The sequence below is a fragment of the Elgaria multicarinata genome, chromosome 1 (assembly GCF_023053635.1).
Source record: "Elgaria multicarinata webbii isolate HBS135686 ecotype San Diego chromosome 1, rElgMul1.1.pri, whole genome shotgun sequence".
NCBI classification, from domain to species: Eukaryota; Metazoa; Chordata; class Lepidosauria; order Squamata; family Anguidae; genus Elgaria; species Elgaria multicarinata.
This window is the reverse complement of record NC_086171.1, coordinates 152328905-152342735: the sequence shown is the minus strand read 5'-3', so window position 1 is coordinate 152342735 and position 13831 is coordinate 152328905. Positions and strand designations below refer to the sequence as shown.

The window sequence follows — 13831 nt, the reverse complement described above, 5'->3', positions numbered from 1 at the left end:
ATCGGTTTCTTTAGCAGAATGCTCCAATGAATAATTTATGCAGAGAATTTACCTCTCATCAAAACCCCATCAGCTGCAATTTGCAACTTATCACTTGGACACCTTCCTAAAAGCTATAGTGAAGATAGTATACAGATGACTCTCATTTAGGATATTGGATGCCCTGCCTGATCTCTGCAGTACGTACAGACTAGCAGACTTCTCCCATGAGCAGATGTGGCTCACAGAGCCAAATGCAGCGACCAGCACAGGCTGTAAAACCTGTGCAGGTGGCTTCCTGCCTCTTCCTGGGATATTCCCAGTGGTATGGTAGAATGCTGAACTGGGAAAACAGCAAGATGCTTCCTGGAAACATGACTGGCACTAGCACATGGGCAGGCCACACAAGGACTACCAAACCAAACCTCAGACCCAACACATGTAGCAGGGAGCGTGGTGAGGCCACTGCCACACTTAAGGAATTGCTGGGAGGATCCTGGAATAATACTTCATGGTGTGATTAGCATACTCTCACTGATACGGTTTCCACTTCCTAGGCATGCACCATATTCCATTAGATCCAGGCAGCAGCAGGCCCTCTACCTCTTGCAGGAGCATGCTTCACCATTTCTGTTCTGGGCCCTTTCTCTAACCCATTGTCCCTAGATAAGAACATAAGAAAAGCCATGCTGGATCGGACCAAGGGTCCATCTAGTCCAACACTCTGTTCATACAGTGGCCAATCAGCTGTTGACCAGGGAACCACAAGCAGGACTCAAGTGCAACAGCACTCTCCCACCCATTTCCCCCAGCAACTGGTGTATAGAGCCTTAGTCCCTCTGATAATAAAGGTATCACATAGCCATCATGACTAGTAGCCATTGATAGCCTTCTCCTCCAGGAATTTATCGAACCCCCTAGATTCAGTTCCAGTTCCAGCACTAACTAGCTTCTTGCTATACAAAGGGACATAACTTGCCCCCCTCCCCTTCTCTGGGGAGGAGAAAGATGAGCCATCTCCACCCATCACCTATGCTGTCTTGGGCTATGCTAGCTCCCCTTGAACCATATCACCAGAATGTTACCGGCTATTAACTTCCTTTGTCAGATCCTAAGATGTATTGTCTGAAGGCATGTACACTGATAGTTCTTCTTACAGAAATCTTAGAGTCAAGAAACAGAGTTGGAAGGGATTTTCAAGCTCTTAGCAGTCAGAGGCACTGGGTTGTAAGGGACTCCGAAAAGAGATTCAGACTAACCCTAAACCTAACATGATATTTTGAGTTTAGCTAAGATTTTCCATCAGTGAGTGGTGTATTCTTAATGTGATATTTTGTTTCAGTTTCCAAGAATCTCCCGACATTTGCATGCCCTCCTTGGAGTAGGGTAAGTGAATTTTGCATGACTTATAATGGACTCAATATGCTGTCCTAAAATGCAACTATAATTGGGTTTTGTGGAATATCAAACGTGTTATGACTTCAAGGCCTTTGAGAATGCTTTGAGAAATGGGCCAAGGAGCAGCTTTAAGATCCTCTAGAACAGCCTTGCCCAATTTGGCATGCTCCCGATATGTTAGACTACTACATGGCCAATAACCATGCTGGCTGGCGGTGGTGGGAGTTGTAGTTCAACACACCTGGAGCATGCTAGATTGGGGAAGGCTGCTCTAGTCTCTTTGCCTGTTCTCTAAACTCTCTCTCTCTCTCTGGCCGTTGCTAGACAAGGGTTTAGCCCGGGCTAATATCCAGGCTTACCGCTGTGCGTCCATATGTCACACAGGGGATCTCGGGGTCAGCCCGGGCTAAACTTTCCCTTGGCCCGGGATAACCGGCACCGGTTATGGCCCGGTATTTCCACAGCCCCGGGCTGAGCCCAAGGCTACGGAAGGTCTAGCCGGTTCCAAGGCTTTTCCCGGCTACACAGCTTACTCGTGAGTAGCCGGGAGAAGAGGAGCGCTGTGCCCATTGGGCTGGGGGGGGGGGAATCATGGGGGGGAGGGAGATTGGGGCCAGGGGAGGGAAGAGCGGACCTGGCAGGAGAGATGGGGGTGGGAAGAGTGGAGCCAGGGGACATCGGGGGGAATTGCAGCCCAGGGGCGATGGGGGGGGACATTGTACATTGTGTGTGTGTGTGTGTGTGTGTGTGTGTGTGTGTGTAAATCGGGAGCAGAGGGGGAGTGGAGAACCCTGTTTTTTTAAAAAAAGAACGTACCTTTTTCGTCGGTGCGCTTCTGCGCACTTGGCCCCTTTAAGGCAGAAAAAAATGGCCGACGTGACGAGGATTTGCTTTACTGTGTCGTGTTGACATGTGAACAGGAGCGACAGCCCGCGCTACTTCTAGTGCAGGCTGGCCCCTCCACATGCCGGGATTTAAAGGTAGGTCTAGCAAGGCCCTCTCTCTCTCTCTCTCTCTCTCTCTCTCTCTCTCTCTCGTGCTTCATGCTCCCCATGAAGTGTGTTCTATTCTATGAAAGCATATGCCACAATATATCTTTTTGTTCATAAGGTGCCATAAGACTCTTTATTGGTGGATAGCAGTTTTAAAGATTAAACAGCTGTCCAACAATAAAGAGTCTTATAGCACCTTAAGAACAAATAAGTATATTGTGGCATATGCTTTCAAAGAATAGAGCACACTACTGTGCTCTAGTCACAAAGAGAGCTTTTATGGTATATTCCATGCAGTAGAGGGCAGTAGTACATTGGCCAAATCATGCATTTTGCATGGGAAGTTGAAAGCAGGAAAATAAATTTGTAATTCACTTTAACCTGAATTGCTTTGAAATAATAAAAATGTTTTGATTAGAGAAGATTTGACTGACATGATGTTATATTGTGTTAACTGTTTAATTCTTTTACTGCTTTTAAATTATATATTTAACTTGTTTCATGGTTTAATTTGTTTTTAGCTGTGTGTATTTACTGTTTTATACTGTATGCTTTTATCTGTACACCGCCCTGAGATCTTAATGATATAGGGAGGGATATAAATGTTTTAAATAAATAAAATAAATAAATAGGGGGCATTCCAGTGAATGTAGAAAACTAAGGTTCAGATGCTTGTTGTCTGCTTATGTTGGGCAGTTGCATTCCATTGTTAACATCTTTGTTGTAGGGAAAACAGGATTATTATTATTATTATTATTATTATTATTATTATTATTATTATTATTTATTTATTTATTTATATAGCACCATCAATGTACATGGTGCTGTACAGAGTAAGACAGTAAATAGCAAGACCCTGCCGCATAGGCTTAGAGAGAGAGAGAGAGAGAGAGAGAGAGAGAGAGAGATTTAAATGAATTGGTTGTAAGAAAAACAGCTTCCCCAACATTCTGAAGGAATTTCTAGCATTACTGGATGTTTCAGATGTCACTGATGGAGATCCTAGGAGAGAATTACATTTGACTTTTTATAGAGATATTTTCAAATGATTGTATTGATTTGCATCCAGCATATGACTGTGTTTACGCTGATGTGACTAACAAAGTGGACATAGCTATATGGGCAGTTTTGATCAATTTTCTTTGGGAAAAAAAATCTTTTCAGTATCATTAATTTAAATTCCATGTGTTCTATGATTTTCCTAGGTCAGTGAAAAACTTCTGGAAGAACAATGTTGACCGGATGGTAATTTTGTTTTCTCATTATGAGGCAAAGAAACCAAGGATGTCCATTCTATCCCAGTTGCTGCTCACCAGAGAGTAACTTGTTTATAAAAGCAGTTTCTTGGGAAAGTTTTTGTACGATCTTCATATTTGGCTATTTCTGCTGGCTTTCAATGTTCACCAGAAGGAAGTGCAAAAAAAAATTAGAAAAATACCTTATAACTCACAAACCTATATGGTTTGATTTGGGACACTGATATCATTTGAGAATTTACACAGACACGTGGACTGCAATTCCAGCACCAGCCATGATATCTGTTGGGATTAGCATTCTACAGTGACTGACAGTAATAAGTCTCCAAGGGGTTCAGACAGGAGCCTTTGCTAGCCCTACTTGGAGATGCCAGGGATTGAACCTGGGCCCTTCTGCATGCAAAGCAGGTGCTCTACCACTGGTCTAAAGTTCAGTCCTGGGTTGGTTAAGACTGGAGCATGGTCTTGAAGTTTGCAGTTTGCTTCTAGAGCAGCTGCTTGATGTGTGTTGCTCCTGGTTATGCAGTGGCAGGCACTTTCATAGCAATCTAATCTCGCCTGGCTTCCTCTTTCCCCACTAGTCCTTTTTATACTCTTTTGAGCTATAATAGGATTACATGCAGCACAGCCCCTGCCTTCATTATACCATTATTCTGAGCATGTGCAAAGTTGCTAAGTAAGCGGAAATAAACATGCCACTTAAATCACGTTACTGCTTCCCGAACTTCATTTGCCTGACCCTTTCAATGAAATACCCATGACCAGACTTCCCCAACCTGGCTTGGCCATGCTGTCTGGGAATTATGGGAGTGGCACTCTAAGTTGAGTTTCTTAGGTTCTGCACTGATCAGCATCTAGTATGCCAGGATGTAAACACATTTGTCTATTCTAAGTTAATAATCAATTTGAGCTGATCAAGTCATTATAACAGCCATCGTTTTCTCTTTCTATTGATCTCCAGGCTTACCGTGACGAATTCATTGCAGAATGGAGAAAGCTGAAGCTGGATGTTGTGCTTTGTCCTACTTTGGGACCAGCCTTTAATCTAGGATATGCTGGCAAGCTATTTGGTACTAGCTGATCACCCTGTCTGTTTTTGGCATTGTATTCACCCTGCTCTTGGGTTGTTGCAAACTGGGCTGGGTTATGTGGTAGCCTACCAGCACACTACCAAAGGATTCACAATCCAGCAGTCCCCTCCTTTGTTGAACTTTGCCCCCAGTCTTCTGGTCATGGTGACTTTGGGGGCGCACGGAGTCCCAGGCTGTTACCTGGGAGGACGCTGCCAGCTGAGCTCCCAGATGCCACTGAGTGAGCGTCAACCTGTTTCTCTTTATTCCCCTTGGATCAAAGCATGTAGTGTAAATTGAGCCATCAGGCATGTGGAAATTAACAGAAATGTTTACATCTGCATGAATTTTACAGCTAAAGAGATGACACTTGGCCCGGTGATAGCTCTTAAGGAGGGCTTTAGCCATGCCAAGTTTAAATCAGATCCGTTCATGTCTTAATTTTTAGGATTTTTAAATCCCTCCCCCTTTCAAGCCTTTCTCCTGAGACTCCAACAATGCAAAATCCCACCTGTGGAGGATCTATTTTCTTTTACTTTGTTCATGCACAGCTGTGCATCTCCAGTTCATAAAAATAGAGATCTGCTGGGGTCCTCAGGGACATGGGTTCCTCCCCCACCCCCGCTCTGGCTTTGTTGTCTAGCGATTTACTGATTTAACATTTCATCGGCTGGGCTCCATTTCTGCGGGCAATGAGGATGGGCTTGGAACAGTAAACAGACTGGGGGGCGGAGCTGGCCGCCTGAGCAATGGCGGGTTTCTTCTGAGGCTCTAAGCGGCGTTTGCCGGAAAAAGCAATTATCTCTCTTCTAATGGGCATAAATCTTTGAGCAAACGACAGAAAATGATTATAAAAGTCACAGGAGCTGGAAAAGCTGAGAGATTTGAAGAAGGGAGGTGAGATGATTGATATTTAATACAATGTCTGTATAAACGGCAACACTATCGAAACCGAAAGTAACACTGACGCAGTTTAAAAAGAAGGAATTTATGCTTGCTGGACATTGATTTGTGTTATAACCTTTCATTCTTATCTCACATGGGAAAGATTGAAATGCTGGCTTTGTAAGGTGGAAGTTGTTGATTGGATTTATTGGCGTGGTGAGAAGGGGGGGAGAGAAGGTGGAAGAAGCTGCATTCGGCATTCGGTGAGGGAGATGTGGGAAGCTGAGAGGCTGCGAATGATTAAACTGATCCCCTCTAGTGAATGCTGTTGTGAACTGGATATTCCCCCCCCTCATGAAGAAAGAAAAAGTGTTTGATATATAACAGAGAAGCCAGCATAAGTTGCTAAGGAAGCGAGTTACACTCTAAGATTTATGCCCTACCCAGAAGAGTCCCATGCCTAACATTAAAAGAAAGATCAAAAGTTGGGCAAAGCTTAATATACAAAAAAAGAAAAAGAAAAAAAAAAAGAAAAAAGAAAAAAAGAAGAAAAAAAAAATAAGAAACCTTCAAATTATATAAAAAAAAGGAACTTTCAAATCATAATTTGGCATGCCTCTCCCTCCTGGAAAGGACAGCCCCTGGAGTTGAGCAAGAGGAGGAAGATAAAGACCCAGTCCCTTTGGATACAATACCAAATAAAGAAAAAATATGACTGAAGGAGGAGAAAGTGGTAGTAACCCTCCCTCGTTGATGGAGATCAGGCCCATTATAGCTGAAAATAACATTGTTATATTTTAAAAAAATGGATCAGCATATGAGTGAATTTAGACATTAATTGTGTATTTAGCGGATAAAAAAGGTGGAAAATTCGGATAAGATCAAAAAGATAGAGGCTAAAGCGGACTTGGACCAGAAGGAATAAGAGGCTTTTGAGAAATCAACTAATATACAATTTAAAGAATGGGTACTGTGATCGATTGCCTCGGAAGATTAATCTAGTAGATCTACTTTTTGAATAAAGCAGCTAAAGGAGTCGCAGGGAGAAGATCTTAGAGAAATCATCGTGAACTGGTTCAAGGAGCTGATGCCGATATATCAATAGACGGATTGGATCCGGATCGAGTCCATCGTGTGGGGGGGCAAAACCACAAAGGGGCAAGAGACATTTTGGTGAAATTTGGTAATTATTATAAAAAAGAGCAAATTATGAAAGAATTGAGATTTAAGAATCAGATATAATATAAAGGCAAACCAGTGTAAATTTACAATGATCTTTCTCAACGTACATTAAATTGGAGAAGTAGTCTTAAACTAATAATGGAAACATTAATGAAGAATGAAATTCCTTATGCATGGGGTTACCCGGTTTTTTTTAAGATTTACATATGGGAGGAGGGAACACAGAGTAACCTCATTGGATCAAGGTAAAGATTTGCTGAAGAGGCTGGGTCTGGATGGGGAAGCAGATGGGGCTGGAGTGGGTGGGGGAGGGAATGAGGCTGGGACATCTGGAGAGTAAGAGAATTGTTAATTATGTTTGGAGATAATTGCAAATAAAAATGCTAATATAGAAACCTGCCGGCCAGGCACAGCACTGCCTCCCCCCTCCCCCTTTAAAGTAGATGGCTGGAGTACTAGACTCACGGGGATATGGGGGGGGATTAGAGTGGGGGGGTGGGGAGGGGGGGAAGGTAGGGGAGGAGGGATTGGGGTAGGAGGGTGGGGGTTTTATGTATGGAGTTTGTGTTTTTATGTAAGCAAGTTTGAACTGCTGAGCACAAGGGATCGGAAGAGATTTCAAAAGGGTGATTATGGATAAAAAGATAAAGGTATCAACACTCAATGTTAAAGGTTTAGGGGCAGTCGTGAAAAGGAAGAGAATAGAACAAATGCTTAATAAAGAGGGATCAGATATTATAATGATCCAAGAGACACACCAAGGCTCCGAGAATTCGAATATGATAAAATTAAAGTGGCTAGCCTATTATGAAAAGTCATTAGGGACATCAAAAAAAAATGGAGTGGCCACTTTGATTTCAAAAAAAAGTGGGTTTACATTAGAAGAGGTAAAAAAGGATGATAAGGGTAGATATCTTATGTTAAAAGGTAAAATTGAGGGAAAGGTCTATACTTTGATTAATGTTTATGCCCCAAATGAGAGGCATAGAGAGTTTTTTATAAAGTTGTTTAAAGAAATAGAAGAATTTAAGGAGGGGTATGTTATATTAGCGGGGGATTTTAATATGGTTATGGATAATAAAAGAGACAGGTCAAATCCCACTAATGTTGAAAAGAGAAACAATATGACTATATTGAATAAATTAATAAAAGAAAATGATTATTTAGATTCGTGGCGCTTACTTAACGGGAATAGGCCTGGATTTTCATATTTTTCCCCAGTTCATCATACATACTCCAGGATAGATCATATATTTGTTTCAAAAGACTTTGCAACGAGGATTTGTAAAATGGAAATGGGGGTAATAAAAGTAACTGATCATGCCTTGTTAAGTTTAGAATTTACAGTTAAGAAAGATTATAAAGAGGCATATAGATGGAAGTTGAACACAAAGATATTGAAATACAATAAAATAGTAGATAAAATTCGGAAGGAACTGTCGGAGTCATGGGAAATTAATGAAAAAGGAGGAACAGCTGGGTCAGTCATTTGGGACACCATGAAGGCTGTAGCAAGAGGAATCTGTATTAGAGAAACATGTAGTTTAAAAAGACAACAACGTGCAGAACAGGAAAAGTTAGAGATAGAAATTAAAAACTTGGAGGAAAGATATTGGCAAAGTAAAGATAAATATAAATTAGTGGAAATACAAGCTAAGAAGAAACAATTAGAAAATTTAAATATAGAAGAGATTCAAAAGAATTTAATGTATATGAAAAGGGAATATTTTGAAAATAGTGATAAGAACTCGAGGTTGCTTGCCAAGCTCACACAAAAAGAAAAAGGGAGGAATGGGATAGAAACGTTGAAAGATAGCCGAGGGAATTATTGTCATGCAATGAAAGCTAAAATAAAAATTTTTCAGGAATTTTATCAGGAATTGTACAAGGGTAAAGAAATTCAACAAGAAAAGGTGGAGGAGTATATTGGAAGGTTTATAAAGAAGGAAATAAAATCAGAATATAAGGAGTTAATGGAGTCAGTAATAACTCAAAGAGAAGTTGAAGAGGTTATTGATAAGTTAAAAGTGGGTAAATCACCAGGAGCAGATGGTTTGGGTCCAGAATATTATAAGGTCTTCAAAGATTGTCTAGTTCCAAAATTAATGGAACTTTATAATAGGATATTATCAGGAGAGAAGATACCTGAATCATGGGAACATTCAGTGATAATTCTGATCCCAAAACCAGATAAAGATTTGACTAATCCCGATTCTTATAGACCTATTTCTTTAATAAATCAGGATGCTAAAATTTTTACATCTATTATGGCCAAACGATTAAATAAATTCTTGGCAGAATATATAGGAGCAGATCAATGTGGGTTTGTGGTAGGAAGACATATGCATAATTTAGTGGGTAGAGTTTTAAATGTAATAAATGTAATAAAAAAAGCAAATATTAAGGCAGGTATTATGGCATTAGATATTTTTAAAGCTTTTGATTGTGTGAGCTGGCAGGCACTAAAGAGTATTATAGATAAATTGGGATTTGGAAATAAATTTAAAAATGTAATAGAACAGCTATATTCCCAAAATACGGCGGTAGTGGTGGTAAATGACGGACTTACTGAAAAGATACGACTAGCCAGAGGAACAAGACAAGGATGTCCGCTCTCGCCGGTCCTTTTTGTAATGGTTATGGAAGTTTTGGCGAAGGCACTAAGGGAGGATAAAGAATTAGAAGGAATTGGAGAGGTAAGGGAAATAAAGCTAAACATGTTTGCGGATGATACTTTATTGACCATTAAGAATCCATTAAGAAAATTAGAAAGAATTAAATATCAGTTGAGGGAATTTGAGGAAATTACAGGGTTAAAAATAAATTGGTCTAAATCAGAGATGATGTTGTTTAACTATACTAAGAGGGAAGAAAAGGATTGGGAAGTTAAGGGAATGGAATTGAAAGTTAAGAACGAGATTAAATATTTGGGAATTAAAATTACAAAAAATCTAGAGAATTTAGAAAGGGAAAATTTAACGAGGTTAAAGAAGGAGGTACTAGAGAAATTGGAAAAATATAAAAGATTAAATTTATCTTGGTTTGGGAGAATAGCTTTGATAAAAATGAAGATATTAGCTAAAATTAATTTTGTATTTAGGATGTTACCTATAAAAATATCAGAAACCGAGACAAAAAGTTGGCAAAATATTATTAATAAATATTGTAATGGAGAAAAGAGAGCAAGAGTGAATAAAAATAATTGGTACCTAAGCCAAAAAAAGGGGGGAATGGGTCTCCCAAACATAAAATTATACTACGTAGCAAATAGATTAAGACATGTTGTAGAAGCAATTATGGGAGTAGGAGATTTATATTGGATGGAAGAAAAAATTATAAGTAAGATAGAGATGAATCTGGAGAATGTTTTTTTTAAAGATGGAGGAAGAAAGTGGGTTGGAAGTATAGATAATCCACTCCTGAGGACTCAATGGGAAATTTGGAGTAAATTTAAAGGGAAGCTGCTTCCGAGCAACTCTCCCTTAGCACCGATAATAATGTTAAAGAATTTCCCAGAGGATCTAAAGGGTAGATTATGTAAAATATTAAAAGAGAAAAATAAAATAAAATTAAAGGATTGGGTAAGAGATATTAAAACAAGAGAAGATATGGAAAATTTGTTAAAGGAGAAGAAGCTATCTTGGCTAGAATATGGTCAATTAGAGCAATGGAATAAAAAGTGGATTAAAGATAATAGAATGTGCAGAAAGATGACGAGGTTTGAAGAATTAGTAGTAAGTAAGGAGAAAGGAAAAGGAAGTAGTATAGTTTCAAAAGGATTAATGAGTGAAATATATAAAATATTGTTAGAGAAGGAGTTTAGAGAGAATACAGAGAAAATGATTTGGGAATCAGATTTGAAGATACAAATAGGGCGACAGAGCTGGAAGGGACTATGGAAACAAAGAGTGTTGAGAAGTTTATCAGTAAGAATAAAGGAGAATTATTTTAAAATTTTATGGAGGTGGTACCTAACCCCGGTTAGATTGAATAAGATAAGTGATCAACATTCAGCAAATTGTTGGAGAGGATGTGGGGAAAAAGGAACGTATTTACATATGTGGTGGCAATGCAAATATGTACAAAGATTATGGAAGATGGTGTTTTCAGAAATTGAAGAAATAGTGGGAATGAAAATAGAACAAACACCAAAAATAGCATTGCTGTCACTATTTGAAGATATAAAGTGTGGAAAAGGAACTATAGAGCTGATATCGAGTTTGTTGGTTGCAGCACGATTGATGATAGCTAGGAACTGGAAGATCCAAGGGGAATATTCTATTGAGGAATGGTATAAAGTAGTATGGGACATAGCCATTAATGATAAACTGACATGCAATATTAAGTGGAGAAAAGGCGTAACTAAAATAAATGAGTTCGAAGGAATCTGGAAACAGTTCCTAGTGTTCGTGTTTACTAAGGGAAGTGGGAAACCACCAGCAGAAGAAATGATTAGATTTTGGACTCAAGAATGATCCCGAGGTGGGGGGTGCACATTTATGTTAAGAATGAAGATGTTGTAGAGTGATAAGGCATATGTAATAGTTTTTGATATTTGTACTCAACAATTATTCAATATGTATGCAGCAGATATTTGATGTATTTTTTTTCTTATTGTGTTAGTTTCAGTTATATTTTGGAAATGTTTATCTATGTTTATATAGTGTTGAAAATGAATAAAAATTAAAAAAAAAAAAAAGGAACAGTAAACAGACTAAGCACAAGTCCATTTGTGACATGGCGTGCTGGAGCCCGTCCTCCCCTTTCCTCAGCAAGACTCCATTCAAAGCACACGCCCCCAACTAAGAAAAAAGTGAGAGGACAGCAATACACGGAGGTTTAAGGGCACATTAAATCTGCTTGGGGAAAATAATCCAGACTTTCCCCACACCAAAATAATATGCAAGAGGTGAGATGGGTGCAGGACAGGGATGACATCATGTGAGCCCCGCACTGCAATACCAGATACCAGACATGGCGAGAGTGTATTAAACTGCTGGTGTGATGGAGCTCATTGTTTCAAAAGGTGCAAACAGGCTTTTTCTTCACCACTAGGCTATTCCTCCAGAGCAAAGCTCCCCATCCTATTATGTGTATAAAAGCCAACAAAGGATATTTCAAAGAGAACACCTTTCTTCTGCTCACCTAATGAGTTCATTTGGATTGTGTATTCTGTGAATTGTCCAATCAGGATGGACACATGTTGCGTTCGTATAAGTCTGCATTGTTCTCTTATGCTATTTGCATGTTGGTGGTCACAAAACAAAGATCTGATATACTGTTAAGACAGAAATATCATATGTTGCCTTTGATCTCTTTCAGTTGCTACTACTTACACCCATCTATACAATGTCTTGAATTTTCCTGCTGGAGTCGTACCAGTCACTACAGCAACACAGGCAGATGAGGATGAGCTGAAGCTTTACAAAGGGCATTATGGAGACCCTTGGGATAAGAGGATGAAGGAGGTCAGTCAGTAGCAACCAAAGCAATTGATGTGTATGGGAGCCATCTGGCTGGGGGGGGGGGACTCTCAATTTGTTCTGCAAAACTTTTATGGAGTTACCCTTTTTTTCTATCATCTGGTTTATCCTGGTTGTGCTTTTTATACTGTATTTTGTAATTGTGCTTTTAACATGTTGGTTGTTTTATTATGGTTTTAATTTTTGTGAACCGCCCAGAGAGCTTCGGCTATTGGGCGGTATAAAAATGTAATAAATAAAATAAAATAAATCATCTAAAATCGGTGTAATTTGTTTATAGGCCCCTTTGGATGGAAACTTGAGGTTATTACAGGGTTAATTCCTTGGATGCTTCTGGGATGGGAAGGATCCCACTTATTGCTAGAGAAAATTATATTTTAAGAGCAACTTGTACAGCCTGATCCCAAGTATGTTTATTTGGGACAGGCTCTGCTGAACTCAAAATACCATGAATGAGGCAGGGTGGTAAATGCCTCATCTGAAGCACCCTTACTTCCTTTAAGAACATTTAAAATCATGAGCTTGATCTTGGAGCAACATCTGGGAAGGGCACATGATGATTAGCATCCTTTTTGGCACAAACACCTTCTACAGAGTGTTCCATTTTTATGGACAGCTCTGCACAATCCAGCTGAAATTCCAAACTGCTATAGACTTTGCAGATGTATGTTGAGAAGCAACATGTCTATTCATGTTGGAAATGTATCCCGAACATTTTCCATTATCCAGCTGAAGGCTGGTCTCCTTACTTCCCAATTGGCCTCGAAGAGAAAGTTACCACCAGCTCAAGAGGCAGCATGTGGCTTAGAAGCCTCTTGAATGTTTTGAGAGCTGTGTGCTCAAGCTGGCTTCTCCCCCAGAAATATCCTATTGCTCTGTGTCTCTCTTGCAGGCTGTGGAGGGCGCTGTGGGGCTCCCTGTGGCTGTCCAATGTGTGGCCCTGCCGTGGCAGGAGGAACTGTGTCTTCGGTTCATGAAGGAAGTAGAGGCAGTCTCACATGAGAGGAGGGGAAGGAGGAAGATCTGAGCCTGTCCGAAAGGAGCCTGCAAGGAATTCATTGTATCCGCTAATAAACATTTGTGTTGGCTTCTTTGGTTTACTGCTGTATTTGTTTTCATATTGCTGGGTTTGCTCAGTTACATTTCCACCAAAGTACTATAAAATAGACTTGGAAAGGATGGGTTAATGTATAGCTTATTGAGCAATGAATGTTCAATGGTACCATTCCTGGGCAAGGTCCTTGAGCGGGTGGTTGCGGGCCAGCTCCAGACACTCTTGGATGAGACTGATTATCTGGATCCATTTCAGTCGGGCTTCAGGCCTGGTTTTGGCACAAAAACAGCCTTGGTCGCCCTGTGTGATGACCTATGTCGGGAGAAAGACAGGAGAGGGAGTGTGACTCTGTTGATTCTCCTCAACCTCTCAGAGGCTTTCGATACCATTGACCATGGTATCCTTCTGGGACGACTCGCTGAGCTGGGAGTGGGAGGTACTGCTCTGCAGTGGTTCCGCTCTTATTTGGCGGGTCGGTTACAGAAGGTGGTGCTTGGGGAACATTACTCGGCCCCGTGGACTCTCAAGTATG

At 40.2% G+C, this 13831-nt stretch overlaps 1 protein-coding gene across 1 annotated transcript in view; it reads left to right on the top strand.

Annotated features, from left to right (window-relative positions):
- LOC134407521 (vitamin D3 hydroxylase-associated protein-like) overlaps nucleotides 1-13319 on the top strand; it is a 34002-nt gene extending 20683 nt beyond the window's left edge. Inside the window, exons 11-15 of the mRNA XM_063139370.1 lie at nucleotides 1322-1365; nucleotides 3575-3614; nucleotides 4587-4695; nucleotides 12085-12230; nucleotides 13138-13319. Coding sequence (XP_062995440.1) covers nucleotides 1322-1365; nucleotides 3575-3614; nucleotides 4587-4695; nucleotides 12085-12230; nucleotides 13138-13272 — 474 coding nt within the window. The 3' untranslated portion in view covers nucleotides 13273-13319. The remainder of the gene's footprint in view (nucleotides 1-1321; nucleotides 1366-3574; nucleotides 3615-4586; nucleotides 4696-12084; nucleotides 12231-13137) is intronic.
- The last annotated feature ends 512 nt before the right edge of the window (nucleotides 13320-13831 follow it).